The 23,566-nt window shown below is 60.1% G+C and overlaps 13 protein-coding genes across 13 annotated transcripts; 7 read left to right on the forward strand and 6 right to left on the reverse strand.

Moving 5' to 3' along the window:
* Positions 1 to 81: 81 nt before the first annotated feature.
* SPRG_06743 (hypothetical protein) lies at positions 82 to 927 on the reverse strand (the record flags this gene model as incomplete). Its single annotated transcript, XM_012345550.1, has 2 exons — positions 82 to 553; positions 597 to 927. The coding sequence occupies 2 exons, from the start codon at positions 925 to 927 to the stop codon at positions 120 to 122; spliced, it is 765 nt and encodes a 254-aa protein (XP_012200940.1). The 3' UTR covers positions 82 to 119.
* Positions 928 to 1,729: 802 nt separating this feature from the next.
* On the reverse strand, positions 1,730 to 3,820 carry SPRG_06744 (hypothetical protein; the record flags this gene model as incomplete). The annotated part of the gene is made up of 14 exons (XM_012345551.1): positions 1,730 to 1,895; positions 1,939 to 2,075; positions 2,123 to 2,188; positions 2,232 to 2,361; positions 2,403 to 2,464; positions 2,521 to 2,661; positions 2,720 to 2,812; positions 2,860 to 2,982; positions 3,022 to 3,227; positions 3,269 to 3,404; positions 3,450 to 3,523; positions 3,571 to 3,599; positions 3,645 to 3,721; positions 3,773 to 3,820. 14 exons carry the CDS (start codon positions 3,818 to 3,820, stop codon positions 1,778 to 1,780), a joined length of 1,440 nt encoding a protein of 479 aa, XP_012200941.1. The 3' UTR covers positions 1,730 to 1,777.
* A 261-nt stretch (positions 3,821 to 4,081) lies between these two features.
* Positions 4,082 to 10,110, reverse strand: SPRG_06745 (hypothetical protein). The gene is made up of 2 exons (XM_012345552.1): positions 9,767 to 10,110; positions 4,082 to 9,720 (listed from the first exon to the last, which is right to left on the reverse strand). The coding sequence occupies exons 1-2, from the start codon at positions 10,087 to 10,089 to the stop codon at positions 4,137 to 4,139; spliced, it is 5,907 nt and encodes a 1,968-aa protein (XP_012200942.1). The 5' UTR covers positions 10,090 to 10,110; the 3' UTR covers positions 4,082 to 4,136.
* A 435-nt stretch (positions 10,111 to 10,545) lies between these two features.
* SPRG_06746 (hypothetical protein) lies at positions 10,546 to 11,247 on the forward strand (the record flags this gene model as incomplete). Its single annotated transcript, XM_012345553.1, has 1 exon — positions 10,546 to 11,247. One exon carries the CDS (start codon positions 10,546 to 10,548, stop codon positions 11,245 to 11,247), a length of 702 nt encoding a protein of 233 aa, XP_012200943.1.
* Positions 11,248 to 11,507: 260 nt separating this feature from the next.
* On the reverse strand, positions 11,508 to 12,041 carry SPRG_06747 (hypothetical protein; the record flags this gene model as incomplete). Its single annotated transcript, XM_012345554.1, has 1 exon — positions 11,508 to 12,041. One exon carries the CDS (start codon positions 12,039 to 12,041, stop codon positions 11,508 to 11,510), a length of 534 nt encoding a protein of 177 aa, XP_012200944.1.
* A 418-nt stretch (positions 12,042 to 12,459) lies between these two features.
* On the forward strand, positions 12,460 to 13,173 carry SPRG_06748 (hypothetical protein; the record flags this gene model as incomplete). The annotated part of the gene is made up of 1 exon (XM_012345555.1): positions 12,460 to 13,173. One exon carries the CDS (start codon positions 12,460 to 12,462, stop codon positions 13,171 to 13,173), a length of 714 nt encoding a protein of 237 aa, XP_012200945.1.
* A 359-nt stretch (positions 13,174 to 13,532) lies between these two features.
* SPRG_06749 (hypothetical protein) lies at positions 13,533 to 14,207 on the forward strand (the record flags this gene model as incomplete). The annotated part of the gene is made up of 1 exon (XM_012345556.1): positions 13,533 to 14,207. One exon carries the CDS (start codon positions 13,533 to 13,535, stop codon positions 14,205 to 14,207), a length of 675 nt encoding a protein of 224 aa, XP_012200946.1.
* Positions 14,208 to 14,659: 452 nt separating this feature from the next.
* SPRG_06750 (hypothetical protein) lies at positions 14,660 to 15,032 on the reverse strand. Its single transcript, XM_012345557.1, has 2 exons — positions 14,873 to 15,032; positions 14,660 to 14,822 (listed from the first exon to the last, which is right to left on the reverse strand). Exons 1-2 carry the CDS (start codon positions 15,001 to 15,003, stop codon positions 14,729 to 14,731), a joined length of 225 nt encoding a protein of 74 aa, XP_012200947.1. The 5' UTR covers positions 15,004 to 15,032; the 3' UTR covers positions 14,660 to 14,728.
* Positions 15,033 to 15,130: 98 nt separating this feature from the next.
* Positions 15,131 to 15,458, forward strand: SPRG_06751 (hypothetical protein). The gene is made up of 2 exons (XM_012345558.1): positions 15,131 to 15,228; positions 15,284 to 15,458. Exons 1-2 carry the CDS (start codon positions 15,176 to 15,178, stop codon positions 15,429 to 15,431), a joined length of 201 nt encoding a protein of 66 aa, XP_012200948.1. The 5' UTR covers positions 15,131 to 15,175; the 3' UTR covers positions 15,432 to 15,458.
* Positions 15,459 to 15,497: 39 nt separating this feature from the next.
* On the reverse strand, positions 15,498 to 18,725 carry SPRG_06752 (hypothetical protein; the record flags this gene model as incomplete). Its single annotated transcript, XM_012345559.1, has 4 exons — positions 15,498 to 16,115; positions 16,160 to 17,044; positions 17,080 to 17,280; positions 17,328 to 18,725. 4 exons carry the CDS (start codon positions 18,723 to 18,725, stop codon positions 15,498 to 15,500), a joined length of 3,102 nt encoding a protein of 1,033 aa, XP_012200949.1.
* A 62-nt stretch (positions 18,726 to 18,787) lies between these two features.
* SPRG_06753 (hypothetical protein) lies at positions 18,788 to 20,756 on the forward strand. The gene is made up of 9 exons (XM_012345560.1): positions 18,788 to 18,848; positions 18,889 to 18,944; positions 18,993 to 19,548; positions 19,594 to 19,693; positions 19,737 to 19,840; positions 19,899 to 20,066; positions 20,112 to 20,158; positions 20,209 to 20,307; positions 20,353 to 20,756. The coding sequence occupies exons 1-9, from the start codon at positions 18,804 to 18,806 to the stop codon at positions 20,738 to 20,740; spliced, it is 1,563 nt and encodes a 520-aa protein (XP_012200950.1). The 5' UTR covers positions 18,788 to 18,803; the 3' UTR covers positions 20,741 to 20,756.
* A 471-nt stretch (positions 20,757 to 21,227) lies between these two features.
* SPRG_06754 (hypothetical protein) lies at positions 21,228 to 21,907 on the forward strand. Its single transcript, XM_012345561.1, has 2 exons — positions 21,228 to 21,450; positions 21,505 to 21,907. Exons 1-2 carry the CDS (start codon positions 21,232 to 21,234, stop codon positions 21,802 to 21,804), a joined length of 519 nt encoding a protein of 172 aa, XP_012200951.1. The 5' UTR covers positions 21,228 to 21,231; the 3' UTR covers positions 21,805 to 21,907.
* An 874-nt stretch (positions 21,908 to 22,781) lies between these two features.
* SPRG_06755 (hypothetical protein) lies at positions 22,782 to 23,212 on the forward strand (the record flags this gene model as incomplete). Its single annotated transcript, XM_012345562.1, has 4 exons — positions 22,782 to 22,856; positions 22,897 to 22,971; positions 23,024 to 23,118; positions 23,166 to 23,212. 3 exons carry the CDS (start codon positions 22,782 to 22,784, stop codon positions 23,102 to 23,104), a joined length of 231 nt encoding a protein of 76 aa, XP_012200952.1. The 3' UTR covers positions 23,105 to 23,118; positions 23,166 to 23,212.
* Positions 23,213 to 23,566: the final 354 nt, after the last annotated feature.

A 23,566-nucleotide genomic window follows, 5' to 3' on the forward strand; every position in this document is an offset into this window, starting at 1 on the left:
CCTGTCCCATCGGACACAGATTCGAAAATGCCACATCGCAGGACCGACATGGTCATGAGTATGCAAAGACTAAGATCTACGCTGTAAACACCAGTCCAATGTTCGCTTAGAAAGCGGTCCTAGACGACGTAGCCGCCATTTGCGCGGATGTTTTGGCCGTTGACCCACGCCGAGTCGGGACCCGCCACGAACGCGGCGACGTTGGCAATGTCGTCGGGCTCCCCGAGGCGGCCCGTCGGCGCCAACCGCTTGAACATCTCGATGGTTTCGTCCGACTTGTCCTTGAAGAAGAGCTCCGTGGCCGTCGGACCCGGCGATATGGTGTTGACGGTGATGCCCCGGCGCCCGAGGTCCTTGGCCAACGTGCGCGAGAGCTGCTCGACAGCGCCCTTGGTTGTCGCGTACAGCGCGTAGTTGGGCATGATCCCGCTAAAGGCCGTGAGCGTTGACGAAATAAAGATGACCCGCCCGCCTTCCGGCAGCTTGGGCGATGCAATCTGCGTCAGGAAGAGCGGGCCCTTGACGTTGACATTCATCGAGCGGTCAAACGACTCTATCCAAAAAAATCTACTTGCCATCGACAATAGAGCTGCTACCTTCCGTGATCTCAGCGAGGCTGTGGTTGATGAGGACCCCGGCGTTGAGGACGAGGATGTCGAGCTGTCCGAACGCATCAATCGTCTCGTCAATGAGGTGCCGGCACTGCGCGTAGACCGCCGTGTCGGCGCGGACGTGGATCGCGCGCTGTGACGGGAGCGTGAAGTGGGCCTTGGTGGCTTCGACGGCCGCGACGGCGTCGGCTTCGTTGGTCGCGTAGTTGAGGACGATGGACGCGCCATCTTGCGCCAGCTTGGCGGCGATCGCGCGGCCGATGCCCCGGGACGCGCCCGTGACAAGCGCGACCTTGCCGGCGAGCTTGAGGGTCATTTTTAAAATTTGCCGAAATGTGAAAAAAGCTTCCGAATTCGCGAGTAAGCCCACTTTGAGTGGCCCCGACCCCAAATCGGAGCTCGTTGGTGCAATATGACGGGTCGCGAGAGCTGGAGCAGCCATTTCTGACGCTCGAAATCGATTTATTGCTGTAAAAATGGTCTTTGATGCGTTGGAGCAGCCGTACATATCCCCACGACAGTAGTCATTAGCTGCACACAGCAGCCTATGAGTGGCGCTCGGATACTTTTTGTGTGAATATTTAGACGAATTAAATGGTAGCGCATTGCAAACTCTCATTCGATTTATGTATAGCGACTGGTGGCTATTTTTACACCGAATTTGTAAAAACAATGCGCCAATATTCGAAAGGACGACGAACTTCAAATGGTTCAGCGACCAAGACACGTCCATTTAAGCCCACTTTGAGTGGCCCCGACCCCAAATCGGAGCTCGTTGGCGCAATATGACGGGTCGCGAGAGCTGGAGCAGCCATTTCTGACGCTCGAAATTGATTTATTGCTGTAAAAATGATGAGCAGCGATCTGTTGACGGCGACGGACCCACGACCTTTGCGGCCGTTCCGGGCATGGAGCGTTTGAGTCTCTTCGTTCAGTGACAAAAACGTAATCGACGCTTCGACGCACTCCTTAACAGACTTGTTGCTTTAAAGAGGTCAAACACATGATTGCGTTAAATGAGTTTGGCCTTGATTAGTCATCATGGGCACAGTGGTACGCCTCCTCTGGGCCAAAGATGCACTCTTTTCACTTGGACGGGTTGTCATCCACTGGGTCAATCGGTAATCGAATAATTCGTGTTTGTGTATCCATGTATCGAGACGACACTAGCGAGGTGCTTGCAGCGTCGGGTCGTGCGGGAGACGCGTGCGCTCGGGAAAGAAGGTGTACGTCTTGGGGTACTCGAGGAGGTTCTTGAGCCGCGAACTGTAAATGTCGACGTATCTAAGATTGAATTGGTACCAATATTGTCATCTCGCTGGCAGACCGTTGGGCGGAAAAGGCAAACTGCGATGGATGCGACTCGACGCGGAAGACCGAGCCAAAGTTCGGGTTGATCAGCGCCTCCATGCGCTCTTGGAGCGACGAGTGCACTGCAATGTACTCGTTGTAGAGCGCAATGTTCTAAGAATCTCGTCATAAAAACGAAAACAAAAATGTAAAAAAGCCACCTCGTCGTACTGCTCGTTGTACAAATGACGCTGCACGTGGCGCAAGAGGTCTTCCACGAGCGCGTGCTACGCAGCCTTCGTCGCCAAAGAAGCAGAAGAATTGCAGCACCTCGTAGGCCAGCGCCTGGTACGCGTCGCTCGACTGGATCGAAATCTCCGTCTCGAGCTCGCGGATGATGGCACCGGTGCGCCACCCGAGGATGCGGTTGGGCTCGACCAAGTCGGAAAAGAGGCTGTCGCTACGCCGCATAAGTTCTCGTCGAGAGAGATGGAGACGGACCCAATGTAGAGCACGCGTCGCCCGCCCCAGCCCTTGAGCATGATCAGTTGCCGCAAGCTGCCCTACAATACATCATTCCCTTGTTGGCAACTTGAAACGCAATCATAAAGGAACGTACTTGGGTGTACACGTGGTTGGGCTCGAGGCGGGTGACCGCTTGCCACTGCACTTGGCGCTGGTCGACGTCAAAGAGCCGAAAGGTGCGGTAGCGCGTGTAAAAATCCGGTTTCTTGGCGCTCACGAGCGTAATTTCGAAAAACTACGAACTCCAAATCCGTGAAATTTCACCAAAATAGCGAGAAATAAGAGTACTGTACCTTGCGCCAGTCGTCGCCGACCATGTACTTGAGCCCCGCGTCAATGTACCGGAACGAACTGTTGGTCAGCACAAACAGTTTTTTCCCCTCGTCCTATCGTACATTCTGGCGAGGAATTGTCGATAGCAACCGCGTCGCACCGTGTAGCGCTCGAGGAGCGTCCGCAGCTTCTTGTTGGGCTCCATGTACTTGGGCAAGTTCTTGACGACGGCCTTGTGCATGCGGCCGCTCGTGTGCACGTCGGCAATCGCTGCATCCATATCCTACGCGATTGCAGCACCATATCGCACGCAGGAGCGTACTTCGTGCACGGCGCGTGGCTCAAACGTGATGCTTTTGTCCATAAAGAACTGGATCACATCCGCAAAGAGACACGCGTGTGCGACTGAGAAGAGGTCGTTGAGCGGCTTCATCGACCGGTCGCGGTACGAGATCGGGATGTGGCGGGACCCGTGGTAGAGCTGCAGAATCTCGTGCTTGGAGAGGCGCTGCCGCCCGCGAAAGACGCCTGTTGCCGTCATGAGGCGACCGATGAAAGCACAAACGCACCCGTGTACGACAGCTTTTGGTGCGAGCTGATCTTGCACAGAAGCGCCTTCTCGCTGTCGATCGCGAGGCCTCGTATCGCAAACGACGGGTCGAACTGCAGCGCGAGCAGCCCGTCGGGGTACCGATACCGCTCCACCTGCATGTGCCACGTCAGCTCCAGGAGCGCAGGTAACACGCGTACGAGCGTGTGCTTGGCCATGTCGTAGATGAGGCGCTGGAGCTCCACCGTGTAGTGGCACAGCGTGTAGTCGTAGTCTACGCATTGGACGTCGTCCAGCGGCAATGAAGGAGACGCAGCGCACCAAAGCCGACGACGTCGATCTGCTCGAGCCTACTCCGCCAGCATGAGTCGCCATGGCACCACACGCGAGGCTACCGCAGCTGGTTGTTGGCGAAGATGTGGCGCGTCGACACGCGGTGCGTGTGGTCGGCGCGAAAGCCGCCCTTCTTGCGCTAGCAGCAAGATACTGTATCGCGGCCCCGGCCGACCTCGACGCGTCGCACCTCAAACTCGTCCACGGCCGCGCGGATGCCAGGGCTCACGCCGCCCATGGTCGAGAGGCCCCGGCCTTGCGCTGTCCAGCGGCTTCTGCAAGCGCGCGTCGTTGCCAGCCGTCGTAGCATCCTCCGTCCGTCCACCTGGCTCGGTTGCACAACCTCACGACGTGGCTGCGAGCTTTTTGTGTGTTTTGATTGGATGAAATACCATCGAGAAATCCAGCCACGGGGCATCCAGCGTTGCAGTAAACATCCAATCAGACGCTACCGACAACCGACGGCAGCACGAAACACAAGATAAGACAATGTTTGCCACCACGAATTCATGTACAAAAGTGTCTGTATGCAAGTTACATGCAAAGCCAAGGGACTAGTCGGTGCGCTTCTTGGGCATGGACTTGTTGGCGTCGTTGGAGAGGAGTTTGGCGACTTCGAGCCCGGACGTGAACGCCGAGTTGAACATGACGCGCTGCTGGAACGAGGCGAGGAAGGGCATGAACATGGCGATGAAGAGGATTGGGCCAAAGACGATCCAGCCGATTGCGACGTCGACGGCGCCGGCCATCGTTTCGATGATGACGTGCGAGTACTTGAGGCGGCCGAGCATGACCTGGAGGAACCAGTAGGCGAGGATCCCGAGCACGAGGAGCCCCTCGAGCACGTCCGACATGTTGATGAAGAAGAGCAGCACAAACACAAAGCAAGTGAGCGCCAGCATGCTCAGATCAAACTTGAACCGGCGCAGCCGCTTCTGCTTGAACGACTTGTTCCAGCGCTTGGTCACGCGGTTGGCCGCGTAGCCGCAGCACACAAGGACCAAGAGGGTGATAAAAAAGGCGCCGAGGATGATGTACGGCGTGAAGAGGTCGAGCGTCGAGCTCGTCTTGGCGTCCGTCGCGACCGATGCGTTGCGGCTGGAGTAGACCACGCGGTACATGAGGTGCAGGTAGATGCCGACGGCGAGGAAGAAGAAGCGCGTCTTGCGCAGGACAAAGACAAGGCGCGCGAACGGCGTCGAGTGCTCGAGCGCCGAGACCTCGGACGTCCACCAGCCGAGCCAGCTCTGGCTCGAGTCGTTCTTGGTTTGGAGCCAGTTCTGCCAGTCGCGGTAGTCTTCAATGACCTTGTCCCAGTCGAGGCCGCTCGGGTTGAAGATGAACGGCGACCAGAGCCACGTGGCGGCCACGAGCCAGAGCGAGTAGCTCATGATGCCGTAGCTCTGCTCCGTCGGCGCGACGCACTCTTGGTAGTGGGCGGCAAAGCAGCGCTTGGTCCACTCGGCCGGCAGCGGCTGCGTGCCCTTGTAGTAGCTCATGTCGAGCGTCCACGAGCAGTTGCACCACGAAAACGTCCCGTAGCTGCGCCAAATCAGGAGCAGCACAATCAGCTCGACGCCGCGGTAAAAGTGGCTAAACGCGTAAAACCGAAAGAGCTCGGCGAACTTTTCGTGCTTGATCGTAAAGCCGCGACCGGTCGCGCGGTACTTGGCGCCGCCGTGGATGAGCGTCCGGTCGAAGTAGTGCATGCGGTTGCCCATCTGGAACGTGAAGAAGAGCGGGCCGAGCGTCATGATGTTCCAGAGGAGGTAGGTGATGCCGTGGCGGAAGCCGCGCTCGACGCCGACGACCGCAATGACCGGCACGACCAAGAGGAAGCCGAACTGGAGCGCCCACGACGTGTTGAGGACGCCCGAGATGCCCATGCGGCCCGTCTCGAGGTAAAACTTGTCCATGCCCGAGAGGCAAAAGTACATCTTGCCGTAGATAAACGCGTAAATCGCAAAGACCGTCATGGTCTGCGTGAAATACCAGCCGAGGTTGCCGTAGAACCACGACTGGAGCCGGAAAAAGTCGAGGCGGCTGGCCATGCGCATCGCGTCGCGGGACGTGACGCACTCGCCCGCCCCCGACGAGAGCTTGGCCTCGAAGAGCGCGAGCTGCTGCATGCCGACATCGCGGCCCTTGCCGACTTGGATGAACTCTTCGTGTGTGACGCGGCCGCCGCGGAGCGTCGAGTTGAAGCCGGCGAAAATGTCCTCCGAGAGGTTGATGCCCTTGGACGACTTGGCCGTGCCACCGGTCGTCATCGCAAACATCTTGTCAAAGACGTCCGGGTGGCCGTAGTGCTGCCGCACGTGGAAGAGCGCGAGCATGCGCTGCCCGAGCGAGACGAACGAGAGCTCTTGGATCTGCATAAAGTTGGCCAAGTTGGAGACGCCACCCGTAAAGACATACTCGCGGAAGCCAATGATCGTCACGGGCGCCTTGGGGCTGTGCTTGGCGTCGTCGACGGTCGCGAGGAGGTTGGGCATCTTGAGGCACTCTTCAAAGTACCCGTCCTGGTTCATGTCGATGGCCTGGACAAACTCGCCGCGCGTAAAGATCACCGCGTGGTTCTGGTTCTCCGGCTTGCCCTCGCCGATGATCGGGTTGCCCGGCAGCTGCACGCGGTACACCTCGACGATGAGGTCGCCGACCGCACGGAGCAGCACGGACGCGTACGTGACCGGGCCCTCGACGCCCGCCTTGGTCTTGTCGACGTACGCGACGCGGAAGCCCGGGTGCCGCTTGAGGAGCACGTCGATATCGAGCGCTTGCTGGAGCCGCGACGCCTTTTGCTGGCCGTAGATCTGGCACGTGCACACGTAGCTAAACTTGAGCGCGACCATCTCGTCGAGGTACACGCAGCGGTTGCAGCGGCAGCCGCTCACGTGCATCGGCGCGTTCTCGCCGACCTCGAGCCACGCGAGGAACCGGATCGCGTCTTCGTGGTACATCATGCCGCGCACCGTGCGCGCGAGCGTCTGGCCGCGGTACGAGGCCCACAGCTGCACTTCCTCCGGGCTATTGGCGAGCGCGTCCGCCGTGTCTTTTGCGTGGATGCGCTCGAGGAACGCCGTCCACTCGACCGGGTGGATCGTCTGGAGGTAGTAGAGCAGCCGGATGCTGTCGTCGTTCTCAGCCGTGAGCTCGTCCACCGAGTACAAGACGATCTCGTTAAAGTACGGCGTCGCGATCGAGAACGAGTGCATCTGCTCGATCGGCTTGGCCTCGGGCATGGCCATGAAGAGCGAGTTGGCGAAGAAGCGCAGGCGGCGCTGGCCCTCGGGCGACCGCGGCTCGGCGTCCACGTTGTCGACCGTGAGCAGCTGGAACGCGCGCGAGACAATGTCCATGGCGGCTTCGTCGAGCAGGAGCGACGAGAGCTGCTCGCGCATGTACTCACTCGACGCGGTGAGGAACGTCGCGGCCTTGCCGCGGAGGAGCTCCACGAGGTGCTCTTGCTTGCGCACGACCTTCTTGAAGAGCGCAAAGAGGCTCTGGAGGAGCTCGAGGACCTTGAGCAAGCCCCGGTCGACGGCCTCGGGCGACGTCTTGGCCGTGGCCTGGATCGCACGCATGAGCTGCGCGCACGTCGAGCGCACGGCGTGGAGCTCCGAGAGCTCGAGGCCCTTGAGCACGTTCTGCGTCAAAACCGTCTCTTCGACGAACGCAAACACGCTGTGGAGCTCTGGGTGGCGGTCGCCGATGAGCAGCTTGAGAACCTTGGACGTGAAAATGTACGAGCCAAAGATGGCTTGGAGGCGCAGCGGGTCCTTGCTCAGGCGCGCAAGCATCGACGCCTGCACCTTGTCCAGCGCCTTGGTCTTCTTCTTGTCCTTCTCGAGCTTGGCAAAGACGGCCGCGCACTCGAGCACGATGTTGATGCTTTCGTCGAGCTTGCCGGCCGTGAGGAACACGGGCGTGTAGAGGCGCTGGGCGTCAACGAGGTAGCTGAGCACGCTGAGCTCGCGGTTGCTGAGCACGTCGGCCTCCCGCATCGAGACGAGGCACTGGTTCCACGCCATCGCAAACGGAATCGAGCGCTCGTACGCCGCGCCGGTGAGCCCAAAGACTGCATCCAACGCCTTGACCGACCCGCTCGACGATGTCGATGACTCGCGCTCAAGGCGTTCGTCCAGCGGCACGTCGTCCACCGAGAGCACTTCGGTGGCGCGGTCGCTCAGCACGTCCTGCTCGAGCAGCGCGCTGTAGGCGTGGGTCGCGATCGTGAGTGGCGACGCGCCGTTCGCGTCCATGGTCTTGAAATGGCGCTCGGGGCCGGGGCCGTCGGCGTCCGAGCGCATCTTCTTGGTCTTCTTGGCCGACTTGTCCTTGAGTGGCTCTACGAGGTTCGGGACCATCTTGCGGTTGAAGACCTTGGGGATCGACCCAAAGGCCGCGCGGAGCACGGAGAAGGACCGGAGCTCGCCGATCTTGAGGTTGAAGCCGGCGACGGACCCGTAGAGCACCGAGAAGATGGCGTAGAAGATCTGCGCGTCGTAGAGGAACACGAGGAACGCCGGGGCCCAGAGGAACGCAATGTACAGGAAATTGTAGATCGGCACCTGCAGCATAAAGTACGACACTTTGAGGTACTCGGTCGGGTCCGAGACGTAGATGAAGAGCGACGTCTCGACGAGGCTCTTGACCATGAAGCGGTAGTCAAAGAGCAGCTTGACGCTGAAGAGGAAGAGCCAAAAGCACGTGTACCGGCACTCGACGCGCAGCGGCACGTACAGCGACCGCCCCACAAAGCCAATGCCGATGCGCGAGAAGAGCCGGTTGAAGAGCTGCCACACGACCAAGAGCCCGATGCAGCCGCCGCTCGCGAGCAGCATGAGTGGGCCCATGTCCTTGCGCTTAAAGTCGAGCAGCTGCTGGCCAAACTGCGGGATCGCGCCGAGGACCGTGGTCAGCGACCACTGGCACGCCGCGCAGTTGAGCTGCCCGTCGCTGCGCAGCAAGATCGCGTTCATCGCGGCCTTGCGCCACTTGGGCAAGCAGTTCTTGTTGTCGTAGACAATAACTGACTTTTCGCTGGCAAGCGTCGCATCGGTGCCATCGGCGTAGACGGTCGCCTTGCCCTTCTGCGCAAAGCACGCGTCGAGGAGGTCCAAGTAGCACGTGCAGCGCCCAGAGGTGAGGTCGAGGCAGTGCGTGAACGGCACGTCGCTCATGAGACTGCGAAAGTCGGGCGGTAGCGTCCCGAACGACGTCTCGGTGATGAGCTCGATGCCGAGGCACGTCGCGAGCTTGGGCACGTTGCACTTGGTCTCCGTCATGTCTGCGCCCGCGTCTAAGAAGTAGCTGCGCTCGTCAAAGTTCTCGAGCCCGGGCTTGGCGGCGGCGTAGAGCTTCCCAAAGGCCGACGCGTTGCGCAAGACGTTTTCCGAGTACATGATCGGGTTGTCCGGGCAGAGGAACACCATGTTGAGCGCAAACGCGACGGTCGCGAGGAAGAGGAGGATGTTGGTGAGGAAGATGCGCCGGAACGACAGCAGCGCACGCAGCCACGACCGGCGCTCGAGGAACGTCTTGGTCACGACGTTCGGGCGGCCCTTCTTGTCGACGCTGGCCATGGCCTCCGCGATCGTTGCAGGCGTGTACTTGAGGCATGTCTTGGTCCAAAAGAACTCGTTCACGTCGTCGTAGTTGCGCATCTCCATGTGCGGCGCCCGCGCGCCGAGGGGCGTCTTCTTGTCGCCTTCCTTGGCGAGCTCGAGGTACAGAGGCGTGATGCACGCGTCAAGGAACGGCGCGTCCGCGTGGTCGCGACGGACGTCTTGGACGAGGTGGTGGAAGAGCCAGCAGAGCAGCTCGGGCGTTTGGCGAAAGTTGCTCGCCTCGCCCCACATGAGGAAGAAGAGCACGATGTCAACGAGTGGCGACGACGACGTCCGCGGCTTCTCACCCACAAAGCCGCACCACTTGGTGTAGTTGCCAAAGAGCCGCGTGTGGAACTTGGCGGCCGCGGCCTCGACGGTCGCCGGCTCCTCGGGCGTGCTCAGGTGCGCGCAAAAGTTGGTCAGCAGCAGCGTCACGTGCTCCCGTTGGTTGGCAACGCTGCTTGGCTGGAAGCCAAAGGCCGCTTGGAGCGCGTCAAAGACGTCGCGGCCCTCAAAACCCGGGCACCTAGAACCATGTGAGCCATTCAGATACAAGATGCAGGGGGACGCACGCAGTGTAGGCGGCGTGGACGCTCTGGAAGCGCGGTGGCAGCGCGCGCATGTCGAGGATGTTGACGTCAAAGTGCGTGCCCCGGCTCGTCGGCGAAGAGAGCATGCGCAGGTACGCCTCCATCTTGGCGGCGAGCGGCGCGGCGGCTTGCTTCTCGGAAATGCGCTCGAAGCGCAAGCTCACGGCCTGCTCAAAGACTGCGCGGGCGCGGGCAAAGTTGGCGTCCGCAGCCGCGTGGTCGCCAGCGGCCTGCGCGGCGATGGCCTCGTGGAGCAGGCCGAGGCCTTCGTCGTAGAGCGTGCGTTGCCGTCCGAGTCCGTCCATCAGGCGTGTCGTCGTCACCGCAGGATTCGAAAGTGAAGCAGCCGGATCTTGCCAAATATTTTTGTTCGATCGCCACCCGAGAGAGGACAAGGACGGCTCGCATCTTGGTTTTTGTATAGGAGAGTGCGCGAGTGAGGAGAGCCAGCAGCCAAATGACCAAGATCGTCCGCCAAGCGACCGTATCGTGGCTCATTTCGTCTCTGCTTTTGCGCCGAATGATGAGACGTCGCCACTGAATCTCTCCTTCGAGATACCAGTGCGTGCACAGGATAGCAGAGCGGTCTCTAGCTGAGGTCTCTAGCTATGCTCCTACCTTGGCAGGGCAGAGCGTCGCAGGAGGCTTCTTGGTGTCGCCCCTTTGTATCCGGACGGCCGGATAAAAGACCGTGGTCGCTGCTGTCCACGGGCTCGTGTCGTCGGGTTGTGTGCGAATCTTATTCTTATTGATAGGTTATAATGTTAGAATGCGTAGAGGAAGGCGATGGCGGTGAGGAAGAGGACCGTCATGCGCAGTGTCGAGGTCGTCCCGGCGCTGTTTTGGATGATTTCGACCGTCGAGTTGTAGCCCTTGCAGCGAATCTTGTTGGCTTCGCGCTGGATCGAGTCGCGCAGCTTGATCACTTGGACAAACTCGGTCGAGAGCGGCGTCAGCTTGCCCTTCTCGACGATGCCAGAGATTGTGTTGTTGAGCTCTTCGGCCAAGAGCCGCTCGGCGAGGACGTTGTGGATGTTGCTAAAGTACTGCGGCACAGACTTTGCCAGCGCGTCGCACTGCTGGAAGAGCGGCATCGAAAAGCAAATGTCGTTGATGGTCGCGAGGTGCGTGTCGGTTGTGAGCCCATTTGCGCAGTCGCCGACGGGCTTGCCCCACTCCATAGCCTCCGAGAGCTTGGACCGGAGGTACGAGGCTTGCGCCGGCGTCACAGATGCGTTCTTAAAAAGAAGACCTTCGAGATAAAGGTCGGCGTTGCGGCCAGCCGAGTTGACCATGTCGGTCACTTGGTCGTTGGCGCGGTTGCACTCGGACTGTGCTTCGAGGTCGTTGCACGAGCTGCGTCGGTAGTCGCTTTTGCTCGTGCAGGCAGGGAAGCTGCACTGCGGCGGGCAGTAGCAGCGCGCGTCAACGAGCGTCGCGAGCAAAGCCAACACGAGCAGTAGTGCGACCATTGGGAGGAAAAAGGCAAAGTGACATCGTCGATGTTCCTGCAGGTTTTCTGGCTGAATCTTGAGAATGATGGTCGGTAATGTCAGGCGACGACAACCCAGCAACACGCGACAACTCACGCAACAACCGAACGTTGAACTTGCGAGGTCGCAAGATGTTCTCCAACGCCAAATGTGTGACGATGCGCGTTCCAACGTGCTCGTTTGCGGCCACTGAGAAGCAGGATCGCCGTAAACAATTAGAACTTATTGAATTAGGACATTAGAGGAAAAAACCAAACGAGCACCGCGATGGCGGCGAAAGACAATTGGCTCGTCCAAGCAGACGACGGCCGAAGCAGAATCTCGGTGGTCGCGTTGTATCCCTTGCAGCGAATCTTGTTGGACTCGCGCGTGATCGAGGTGCGGACCTTCATCACGTGGACAAACTCGGTTGCGAGCGTCGTCAGCTTGTCATTCTCGAGAATGCCAGGCACGGAGCTGGTGGCGCCGTCTTCGAGCAGCCGCTCCGAGAGTACGTTGTGGATGTTGCTAAAGTACTGCGGCACGGACTTTGCCAGCGCGTCGCACTGCTGGAAGAGCGGCATGGAGACGCAAATGTCGATGGCGTTGGCGAGGTGTGTGCTCGTGGTGAGGCCGTCGGAGCAGTCGCCGACGGGCTTGCCCCACTCGAAGGCTTCCGAAAGCTTGGACCGGAGGTACGACGTTTGCGCCGGCGTCACGGATGCGTTCTTAAAGAGAAGACCTTCGAGGTACAGGTCGGCATTGCGACCGGCCGAGTTGACCATGTCGGTCACTTGGTCGTTGGCGCGGTTGCACTCGGACTGCGCCTCGAGGTCGTTGCACGCAGCGGGGACTCCGCAATAGCATCGACCGTCCACAGCCGCCGCTAGGTATATACTCGAAAGAACAAATCGCTGAGTCATGGGCCAAAACGGTAAATGTCTCGACGCTCAAAAGCTCGCCGACGCTTCTTGTCGAGCGAACGACAATCTTTGATGTTCGGTTGCTCCGGTCTCCTGCACCTAACAGTGGGCTTCAAAGCCAGGGACTCGGAGATTCGCTTGGCGAGTGCATCGAGGTCGTTCGACACGCCGACCATCATTCTGGTGCCATCTGGCGGGAAATTCAACAGCTACGACAACGAATCGGGCACATCTGCTGCTACGGTGTTGCATCATTTTCACATTTCGACCAGTTACCAGAATGCTGCCACCGCTGCTCTGGACGCTGCTGCTCCTAATCGTCGCGCTCGCCGAAGCCCGGTGCTTTTGCCCGCCGATCTGCAGCTTCCCACCCTGCGGGTCGTCGGCCAGCGGCTACGAGCGCAGCTCGTGCAACGACCTTGAGGCCCAATCCGAGTGCAACCGCGCCAACGCCATGGTCACCGACATGGTCAATTCGGCTGGCATCAACGCCGACAACTTCCTCAAGGGACTCTTGCTCCGGAACGCGACGGTCTCGGCGCTGCAAGCCTCGTACCTCCGGTCCAAGCTCTCGGAAGCCTTCGAGTGGGGCAAGCCCATCGGCGACTGCTCCGACGGCCTCGCGACCAACACGCACCTCGCCAGTGTGAACGACATTTGTTTTTCGATGCCGCTCTTCCAGCAGTGCGACGCGCTGGCAAAGTCTGTGCCGCAGTACTTTAGCAACATCCACAACGTCCTCGCCGACCGGTTGCTCGCAGACGGCGCCACCAGCCCCGTGCCCGGCATCGTCGAGCAAGGCAAGCTGACAGCAGTTGCGGCCGAGCTCGTCGCCGCCGTGAAGAACCGAGATACGATCCAGCGCGAGTCCAACAAGATCCGCTGTCAAGGCTACAACTCTACCGTCGACATCATTCGCAAATCCAGGAGCACCGTCACAACACTCTCTCTCGTCACAGCCACGCTTGCCGTCATGACTACGTTTAATCTGTAATTCTATACATCGATCAAAGCACCTTTTGCAAAGAATCCGTGGCTAGGGGTAGGGTCATTGACACTACACTACACTGTTCAAGTAGCACTTCCAGCGACATTTAGGATCGTATATCGCTGCCGTAGCCAGATCCAACCAAGCAGCGTGCTGGTTGATTGTGCCAGATGCAAGATACTGGATGCTACGATAGCATTGAATCTCCGAGCAACGACAAGCAAAACGTGGCAGAATGAGCGTCCTGCATGTGCACAATCCATCGTTCACGATAGCTCTTGCACAGAGCGACGCGTAGAGCCACAACCCACCGGCTTCGCATCCCGTCGCTTGCAGCTCATTTCAGCTTTTCCCTCCGGATTCAAATGCTCCCGCTTCGCTTCGTATTGACGCTGCTCACGTGTTTGGTCGTCCTTGGCAACGCGCGGTGCTACTGCGAGCGCTACTACTTTGAGGACAAGGATGAGTACCGCCAGAAGCCGTGCAACGACCTCGAGGCGCAGTCCGAGTGCAACCGCGCCAACGACCAAGTGACCGACATGGTCAACTCGGCCGGTCGCAACGCCGACCTGTACCTCGAGACGCTCGTCCTCAATAATGCATCCGTGACGCCGGCGCAAGCCTCGTACCTCCGGTCCAAGCTCTCGGAGGCCATCGAGTGGGGCAAGCCCGTCGGCGACTGCGCAAATGGGCTCACGACCGAGACGCGGCTAGTCAACACCGACTACATCTGCGTCTCCATGCCGCTCTTCCAGCAGTGCGACACGCTCGCAAAGACCGTGCCGCAGTACTTCAGCAGCATCCACAACGTCCTCGCCGAGCGCCTGCGTCTGGAGAACGTGTCGGGCATTCTCGAGAATGGCAAGCTGACGACGCTCGCAACCGAGTTTCTCTACGTGATCAAGCTGCGCGACTCGATCACGCGCGAGTCCAACAAGATCCGCTGCCAAGGCTACAACGCGACCGTCGACATTCTCCGCAAGTCGGCGGCGCCTGCGAGTTCTAGGAGCCTCGGACGTTCTTGTCGACTGCCCTTGTAGCGTTTGTATTGATGCAATAATCCAACACACCAATTCAAATGAACACGCTCGCTGTACCATCAACGGTGGCTTGGTCCTATCTACATTCGAGGCCGATTAGGTGCAGGACCTTGGTCGTCAACTTGTAGAAAGATCAAGGGCGCGTCGCACTCACAGACGACGACAAAGCGCTCGTGGGATCCCGGTAACCGCGTAAAGCCAGTGAGCGCACCGTCATGCAACAGCAAGCGCAGTGACTGGTGCAACATGGTCGAACACGTCGAGCTGTTGAAGGTATGAACGGTAAGATCGTCGCATTGGCGGTTCCTTGAGCCTGCGTGTTGAGAGGGCCATAGACTCCTGCAGGTCGAAAACATACATCTCTGCGAGGGTACAACAGTCGATGCAACAGACATGGCTGTGTCGTCCACGCCAAGCTGCTGGTACGCTAGTTGGGCACGAGAAAACGAGCAGGAAGAGAAGTACGAGGCCCTTGTTGACCGAACGAATGGTTAAAGGGCTCGCCATGTCTAGGGTAACATTTAAAAGGCAGCACGCGTGAAGGCCTTCTCGACGTTGGGCACAGCACGGGTCGCGCTCGTGGCGTGGGCGATCGTGCGCTTGAAGGCGACCGACCTGTTGGCAGAAGAGACATGAGGTCGTGGGCGTGAGTCGAGGCGACGTACTTAGCGACCTTGGTGACCGAGACCGTCGGCTCAGCGATCTTGATCGCGTGCACGGGGAGGCCCTTGATGAGCTTCGGGGCCGCGGCGAAGAGCGACGACGCGCGGAACTTGTTGCAGACGATGCGGACCATGCTGACGATTTCTTGACTGCCACCACAAAACTTCCGGCCTGGACTTCGCAAGGCCATTGGCCAAAATTCATGAATCGACGCAAGGCCATTGGCCAGTCGGTGCATAAAAGGCCCACCCAACCGCCAAACTTATTTTTGCGTCGAATTTGGATTTCGGTGACCGACGGAAGCGATGGCAGACCTCTTGAAGACGATCTGGGGCTCGGGGCAGTCGCGCGCCTTCAAGTACGACGTCCGAAGCTGCCAGCATGGGTTGCTCATGCATGCTTGCTGTGGCTAGGGTGGGCTCGTGGGCGGCGGCGGCGGGCCTCGCCGTGGGCTGGTACCTCTACGACAAGAACAAGGAAGCGTCCTTCTCGACGACCGACGCCGACGCATGGAACAAGGAGATCCTCGCCAAGAAGCAGGCCAAGGACGCTGCCAAGTAAGACGCGCCCTTGTCAATAGAGAAAAAAGTAGTTTGAAGATCTCGTGTTGACGTTGACGGCAACGTCCTACTTCATCTGAATGTACCCGCGGACATGGGCCGCGAACGCGTAGACCTGCGACTTGAACGCCGCGCGGAGCTTGCGCGTGGCGCCGACCGAGTCGCCCTCGACGACGTGCTGGCTGAGCTGGCTAAAGGCCGCCATGACCTGCTCCCGCAGCTCGGGGCCCATCTCGTTGGCAGCGCAAAAGTCGGTGGCGATTTGAAAAAACTGACCGCGCAACAAGAGCAGAAGCGGGTAGAGCGCGACGGCGCAGCCATCGAGGACGTTGCTGGCGCAGCTCTCGAAGACGAGCATGCGGAAGATGCCGTTGACAAACGTCATGAAGAGGCCCGCGTTGGGTGTCGGGTGCTTGTAGTGGTACGCCGCGAGCTCGCCGACCGCCTGGAAGCTATAGCGCACGATCTCGGGCGTCGTGTGCTGCATGCCGACGACGAGCGACTGGAGAAGCATGTCGAGGAGCGCCGGCGAGAGGAGCAAGAGCTTCTCGGGGTAGACGTCCACGAGGTATGAGACGAGTGTAAAATACTGGAGGCTGAGTCGCGGGTACTGCAGCAAGGCCGCCGTCATGAGCGGAACCACTTGGTGGAGGCCGGCAAACACCACATCCGCAACGATCGTCGCCTAGATCGACGGTCGTGAATCTCAATCTCAAAACCTCGTTGTACCGAGTTCGAGGTCGTCGTGTCGGCAAAGTCAATGACGTCCTTCGAGACCAAGTGGCTCAGCAGCGTGAGCAGCATGAGCACGTCTTCAAAGTTCTCCTCCTCGGCGTTGGCGCTGTGGGTCGACGCACCTTGGTTGTAGCGGCAGTACGTGCGGATGAGTTCGTGGCACCCGTTGTAGACGCACAGCGCGTCACTCGCCTCGACGTACGCGAGGTTGGCCTCGACAAAGTCGCACGCAAACTTGAGCACGAGTGCGACGAGGACGGCGACGCCGTGGTACGTGTGGAGCAACTGCACAACGATCGGAAAGAAGGGTAACACGATCTGCGTGATGTAGCCGTGACTGCGGCTCTCCGTCGCCCGCGCGACGCCCGAGAGCATCTCCAGAAGCAGCTCGACCTGGACTTCATGGGCCGTGTTGGGCTTGGCCGTCGCCGCGAGGCTCTGGAGGACCTCGAGCCATGGCGCCGTGAGCGGTCCAAGGCTGCATGCCGATGACGGCGAGACGACGAGGATGCGCACGAGCGCTTCGATGACGCTGCCACGGCTTTGCGACGGCAGGCGACGCAGCGTCGGATCGGTCGGCGTAAACGCAGCACGCACGAGCGTCTCAAAGGGCGGCGAGCTCAGCGCGTGCGTCGCGGCGGTCGTATTCGGAAGCGTCAAGAGGTTCTCAACCACGTTTGCAACCACGTGCGGCTGCGACGGCCACGACGTGAGGTACACGGACGCGGTCTGCAGCAGCACTTGCACGATCGACGCCGGCGGAAACGCAGCTGCAATCGCCGTCGCGTCGCGGCAAAAGTACGTCATGCTCACGCGCGTGAGCGTCTGGAGGAGCTGCTCCGAGAGGAACGGACTCAGCGCGGGCGACGCCGGCTGGCGCTCGACTGGGTCGTCTCGTCCATGACCAGCTGCACCAGCTGCCCGAGGACGTCGACAACGAGCGGCGCGACGCCCGCGTAGCAATGGGGCATCTCGGGCGTCTCGCCATGGTAGTCGTCGGCGAGGACGATGCCGGAAAAGAGGACGAGGAAATGCAGCCGCTCGAGGAGCTGGCTGTACGCGGGGTTGGCGACGTCGGGCTGCGGGAACCGCGCGCGCTCTGCAATCGCGTCCGTCTATCCAAACAACACAATGATTCAAAGAGGCAGCTATCGGAGCGTACGAGAAGTGTGCGAAGGAGCGTGAGCGTCTGTGTCGGCTGAAGCCGGGCGAGCGCCGAAACGAGCTCGACCTGCTCCACGACGGTCTTGCTCACCTGCTCTTCCATGTCGTCGAGCTCGTCTTCGTCGGCGTCGAGGCCGCACATGCGAAGGCGCAGCTGCAAGTAGAGCGAGACGACCGACGTGGTCGCGTTGTGGAGGCTCGGGTGCGTGTCGCCGCACTGGCGAATGACGATGCTCCACGCGTCCATGAGCACGTCGAGGCCTTCCATCTCCCAGAGGTCCGACGCCGTCGACGTCTCGCCCGCGTCTGCGATCGCGAGCTGCAGCAAGGTGCAGCTGAGGCGCGTGCTCGCTTCAATGAGCGGCGCCGCCATCTCGGTTGTCTTGAGGCAGCCCCAGTTGCTGCAGATGCGCAGCGTGAGCTGGCACAGATCAATGACCTCGGCTTCCTTCGTCGCGCTTCCGAGGTGGTTCTCCAAGAGGCTGAGCGCTCGACCAAAGAAGCTCTGGAGGTAAGAGAGGTGCTCGGCCGTCGACGCAAAGAGGCCGCCCGAGAGCGACGCCAGCTGCAGAATGAACTGGCGGATCGCGTGCCGGAGGTTGGCTTCGTTCGGGTACTGTGTGTAGCTCTGCTGCATCGCGTGGAGCAAAGTCTCTGGCTGCAGCAGCAGCGGCTTCCAGTGGTCGTTGGGCAGAACGATCAAGCACGACGTGGTGCTCTGCGGACCATCGCTCATGATTTCGTGCCAGCCAAGGACCTCGACGCAGAGAAGATACGCGTGGTGGAGCACCTCTGGTGCGAGCGGCTGCTGGATGAGCGACAGCGCCAGCGCCAAAATGTCGCGCAGCCCGTCGTCCTCGAGCGCCCGGCGACACGCTTGGTGGAACGCCAGCGGCTGGCCCATCGCCGACGCCTTCTTGTCCGAGCCGCCCGTCATTTCCGAGACAAACGCGAGAAGGAGCTTGGTCGCAATGAGGTTGGCCTGCGGCACGTCGGTCGACTGGTACAGGCCAGCAATGTTGGTGAGGAGCTGGTGCCGGTCGGGCGCGGGCAGCGCGAGCCAGTTGCGCTTCATCAAGACGGCCGTTGTCACGAGGAGCGGCGTCGCCACGAACGGAGGCAGCTGCGCGTAGGCGCTGCAGGCGTGCTGCAGCAAGAAGTGGATGGCCTCCGAGCGCTCGGCGGGCGAGACGCGGTCCAGGAGGCTGAGCTCGCGCAGCGTCGTGAGCGCGTGGAACTGGGCGAGGGGCACGTTGCTGTGCGTGAGCAGGTGGAGGGCGTCGACGCGCGCGTTCGGGCTCTGCTTGAAGGCCATGAGGACCTCTTCCGCGGCCTGGCGCTCGGCCGACGACGTGCTCGCGGCAAAGGCCGCGCAGGCTCGCTCGACAACGTCCATGGCACGGATTGGTCCAAAGTCCGCAATTGCATTTCGGCCAATCACAGCCTCCACTTGAAGACCAGTGAAACAGCAGCGATGGCCTTGGGCAGCAACAATGGCATCACGCCCCCGATCTCGCTGGTGCGCGCGCATCGCCGCCCGCTGCTGACGCTTCGCGTAGGCGCCGCCGACATCCTTCGACCACCAGCTCACGGCCGCGCTCGTCGACACGCTAAAGTACGTTGGACTACCTACACGAGCGGCGACGACCAGCACGACGTGTAGACAATGGAACCTGCACGAGAGCGAGGACGGTGGCCGTCAGCGCGAGAAGGCGCTGGACGTCGTCCGAGGGCTTGTCGAAGAGTGGGCGACCGCCGAAGCGGCCAAGCTGGGCGTGACGCTGGAAGAGCCCGCGACGTGCTTCTCGCAGATCCGCACCTTTGGCTCGTACCGCCTGGGCGTGCACAGCCCCGAGGCGGATATTGACACGCTCTGCCTCATGCCACGACACTGCTTGCGCACGAGCTTCTTCCAGACGTTTCCTTCGCGCCTTCAAGAGCACCCCGAGGTCGCGTCCGTGCAAAGCGTCCCAGACGCATACGTACCCGTGATCAAGTTCAAGCTCTCTGGCATCTCGATCGACCTGCTCTTCGCGACGCTCAACGTTGCGGCCGTTCCTGTCGACATTGACGTGCTCGATGTCAAGTACCTCGTCGACGTCGACGAGCCGGGCGTCCGGAGTCTGAACGGCTGCCGCGTCGCCGAGATGATTCTGCAGCTTGTGCCCAACATTGAGCAGTTCCGCACCACGCTCGTCGCCGTCAAGCACTGGGCCCGGGTACGGTTTACCCATCTACTGTCCTGGAGGCTTAGGAGTGGCTAGATGCGTGGCATCTACTCGAACGTGCTCGGGTTCCTCGGGGGCGTCAACTGGGCGATCCTCGTCGCACGCGTGTGCCAGCTGTACCCGCAGTCGCTCGCGGGTCTCTCCTCCCTCCTACGTCCTCATACTGACTGGCACTCTAGGCACGCTCTTGACCAAGTTCTTTCGCGTCTACCACCAGTGGACGTGGCCCAACCCGATTTTGCTCAACCGCATCGACGAGTCGCTGGGCGATTTGAGCATTCCCGTGCGCTGTGTTCCCCCCTTCTTCGCACAGCATGCCCGGAGCGCTCACGTGCCAGTAGACGTGGAACCCGAAGCTCAACCCGCGGGACCGGTCCCATCTCATGCCGATCATCACGCCCGCGTACCCCGCGATGAACTCGTCCTACAACGTGCTCGAGTCGACGCTCGCGATGATGAAATCCGAGTTTCGGTCGGCCGCGGCCACGTGCGTCGACATTGAAATCCAGGTGCCGTCGCCCGCATCGAGCCCCGACCACCACGTTGTGATGTAGAGTGTGCCGTGGGAAGACCTCTTTGAAGACTCGACCTTCTTCAAGCGGTGTGCCCCTCGCGTCGCTTAAGGGTACGAAGATGATAATGGGTGTGTAGATGGGACCACTTCCTGCAGCTCGACGTCTTGGCCGCGACCGCGTCGTTTCCTGCGTGGTTCGGCTGGGTCGAGTCCCGCCTGCGCCAGCTCTTCTCTCGGTACCTTTGGTGCTCTCGACTGCCGTTCTTTCCGAGGCATTGTAGGCTGGAGCAGGTGCCCGATGTGCAAATCTTTCCCTTTGCTCGCGTCTTTGACCTGCCCCCCGAGGTGCTCGACGAAGGCTGTAGCGGCGGCAGCCTCTTCATCGCGCTCAACTTCACCGTGCCCCGGGGCGCGACTCGCTTCTCCGTGGACCTCACGGCGGCCGTGCAGGATTTCGCCGCGCTCGTCGACACGTGGCTCGGTCGCACGAGCGACATGGACGTCACGGTGCACTACAAGCGGCGGTCCGCGCTCCCGTCGTGGGTGCTAACGCAGACGCAGCGCCTCATGGAGAACGGCAAGCGGCGGACGGCGTGCGTCGCAGACGAAGAGACGCCGCACACTACTGTCTCGAGTCCCAAGCGGCGCAAGAGGTACGTCCAGCCGTAACTTGTTGACTCTTAACCTTGATGATACACACATCATCTTCGCTGCGTCAGTATTGGTTCGTGTTCGGAATGGACAAGTTGTCTATCGACGGCAAAGTATTTCGAGGTCTTTTGCGATCGTATACATGTGTTTAAACGTACTTGGCCTCCCGTTGATGGAGTCAAAGCGTGTGACTTGAGACCATTGGCATGTATGGTCGTGCTCCATAGCAAGAGTACATACATGTATTTTTGTACTCTGGTCCATAGCTGCAATATTAGAGGCGGCAACCGAATGAAGGTGTCGGCCGAATGGGTTTAACCCTTTAACCCCGGTCGTCGATCCTGTGCGTAATACTGTGAAAATACATACTTTATGGTGTACGGAGGTCATGTACGTCTTTTTATTTTGCTGTTTGTATGCCAAAGCTGTACGTACGTTGTACGCAATGGTACAATCGGGTGTGGGAGGAAGGCGGTTTTTCACCAGTCGTTGCTTCATACCAAATTCCCATGCTTGCTCGTGTTGCCCTCCGCTCGACGCTCTCGCGCCATGCGCGTCGCTCCATCTCGTCGTCGCTGCCCCGCTTCCTCGAGGTGAAGGAGCCCACGGCCGAGCAGGCCCAGATGATGAACAACGAGCTCGAGGTCTCGCCGCGTGTCCAGCATGCGCTCAACCTCATCTGCGAGCTCAACATGATCGAAATCGCCGAGCTCTCCAAGGCCGTCCAGGTACCGCGCTAGAGCATGCGCATGGCGATGGCTCATGCTCGCACCTTGTATTAGATCAAGTTTGACATCCCGGAAATGGGCTTTGCCATGGGCGGTGGCGGCGGCGGCGCGGCTGTCGAGGAAGAGGTCAAGGAAGAGAAGACGGCTTTCGACGTGAAGCTCGTGAGCTTTGATGCCAAGAACAAGATCAAGGTCATCAAGGAGATCCGCGCCATCACGGGTCTCGGCCTCAAGGAAGCGAAGGAGCTTGTGGAGAACGTCCCGGCCGTGCTCAAGAAGGACGTCAAGAAGGCCGAGGCCGACGAACTCCTGGCCAAGATCGCGGAGATCGGCGGTGTCGGTGAATTGGAATAGATGATCGATCCCTTGGTAGTTGTAGAGAACGCTTCTTTATTACGTCAAAACACGACGAGTGTGAACAGGCGACAGCCACCCCGTTCGCCTTGGCGCTTGGACACCTGCGTGGACACCTGCGCCGCCAGCCTCTCCGCGCTCCTGCAGGTCCGTCGCCCTTGACAAACACAGCGGCGATCGTCGTTGCCGCGTCCATTGTCCATGGTGCTGTCAATCTCGTTGCTGAGCCGAGCAGCCAGCTGAGCAGCATGAACCCACGCCAGATGCTATACAACCAAGCCCATGCAGAGTAGCGAGCACTCCTCGAGGAGCTGCTCAAGCCACATGACGTCGCGCGCAGCCGTACTGGCCGCGATCGTCTCCGAGTGACACGAGCTTGTACCAACGATGTCTTGCTTAGAGCTCTTGGCCGAGATCGTCTGGCCGTTGAGCTTCGTGACGTAGCCCGTGATCGACTTGTAGTCCTTGGTGTCGTTGGCCCAATCGGAATCGGCCCACGATTCGATCGAGAGGCCGTCGTACGTCCTCGCTTCCTCAATGTTGTACACGAGCCCAAAGTCGAGCGTACCCACGAGGTACCGGACCACGCGCATGGCCATGGCCCAATGCTCGGACGTGTAGCAGTTGAGGTACTTGGACGACAGCGTGCGCAACGCGTTGCCGAGCTCGAGGCGGGAGCCCGTGACGAGGTACTGCAAGGCACCAACGAGGTTGCGGTACGGGTTGTCGAGCTTCGTCTGCGGCTCCGATGCCTGGTAGCACTTGTTGGTTGAGTTGGGTGCACGAAAAGGAAGCTGCTAGGTTGTGGCTGCGGCCAGGTATACTGTCTACTCGGCGCCGATGCTGCGCTTCATCGAGGCCGCGCTTGGGCCGATGCCAAGATACCGCCACCGGATAACATCCGGATAAACCCGTGAAATGGAGTATGATGTCTGAGAGGCGACGGCGTCCTGGCCGTTAATTGCGAATTGTCAAAGATGTCGTCGGGCTTTGGGTTCAAGGGCACGGCCAACCGGTGCTACTCCTTCTGGAAGGAGGTCGAGCGCTGCAACGTACGTGCTTCCTGACGTGGCGAAGCTCATGGCTGCGTAGCGCGAAGCGGACCTTCCCGGCTCGTGCGCCGCCCCCGTCGAAGACTACCTCGAGTGCCTCCACCACAAGAAGGAGGTAGGAACAGGATGCTCCTTGTACATCCATGGGCTCATGGCCACGAACGTAGTTCTCGCGCATGAACGCCATGGTTGTCCAGCAGGATCGCGAAGCCAAGGGCCTCGGCAGCAGCAGCGCGCCGCATCATTAGCCGCTCAGTACTCCGTAATACAGCTCTATATGGTGGCCGTTGTCGATCCGGCCTCGTGAAGGTAGCCCATCTAGCGCGCATTGTCGTGCCTATCGCGATGTACAGTGCATCAACGCCTTGTCATTGCGACATGGTACAAGCAGTTGACCTGCGTCACTTGGCAACGCCTGTCAATCTAGAACTCTAGCGTGCGACAAGGCGTGTGCTGGCCTTGGCATGAAAGCAGCTCTAGCACCGTTCTCGAGCCTGCTGCCGCAGCAAGTCTTGATGGCAGGTTGTTTAGTTCGCTCTCCTGGTCATCTGAACCTTCCTTGCCCATGCTCGGTGTTGCTGCGGTACCTTGCGCCCATACCATGTTGCGTACTTGACTGCATCCGGGCGGCAGTTGCAGGTTGGTGCTGGCACCGCAGGGCGCCACGTTGGCGATCCAGCAGATTTCTCAGCTACGTCCCACGGCTGGCT

Source organism: Saprolegnia parasitica (assembly GCF_000151545.1).
Source record: "Saprolegnia parasitica CBS 223.65 unplaced genomic scaffold supercont2.23, whole genome shotgun sequence".
Lineage (NCBI taxonomy): Eukaryota > Oomycota > Saprolegniomycetes > Saprolegniales > Saprolegniaceae > Saprolegnia > Saprolegnia parasitica.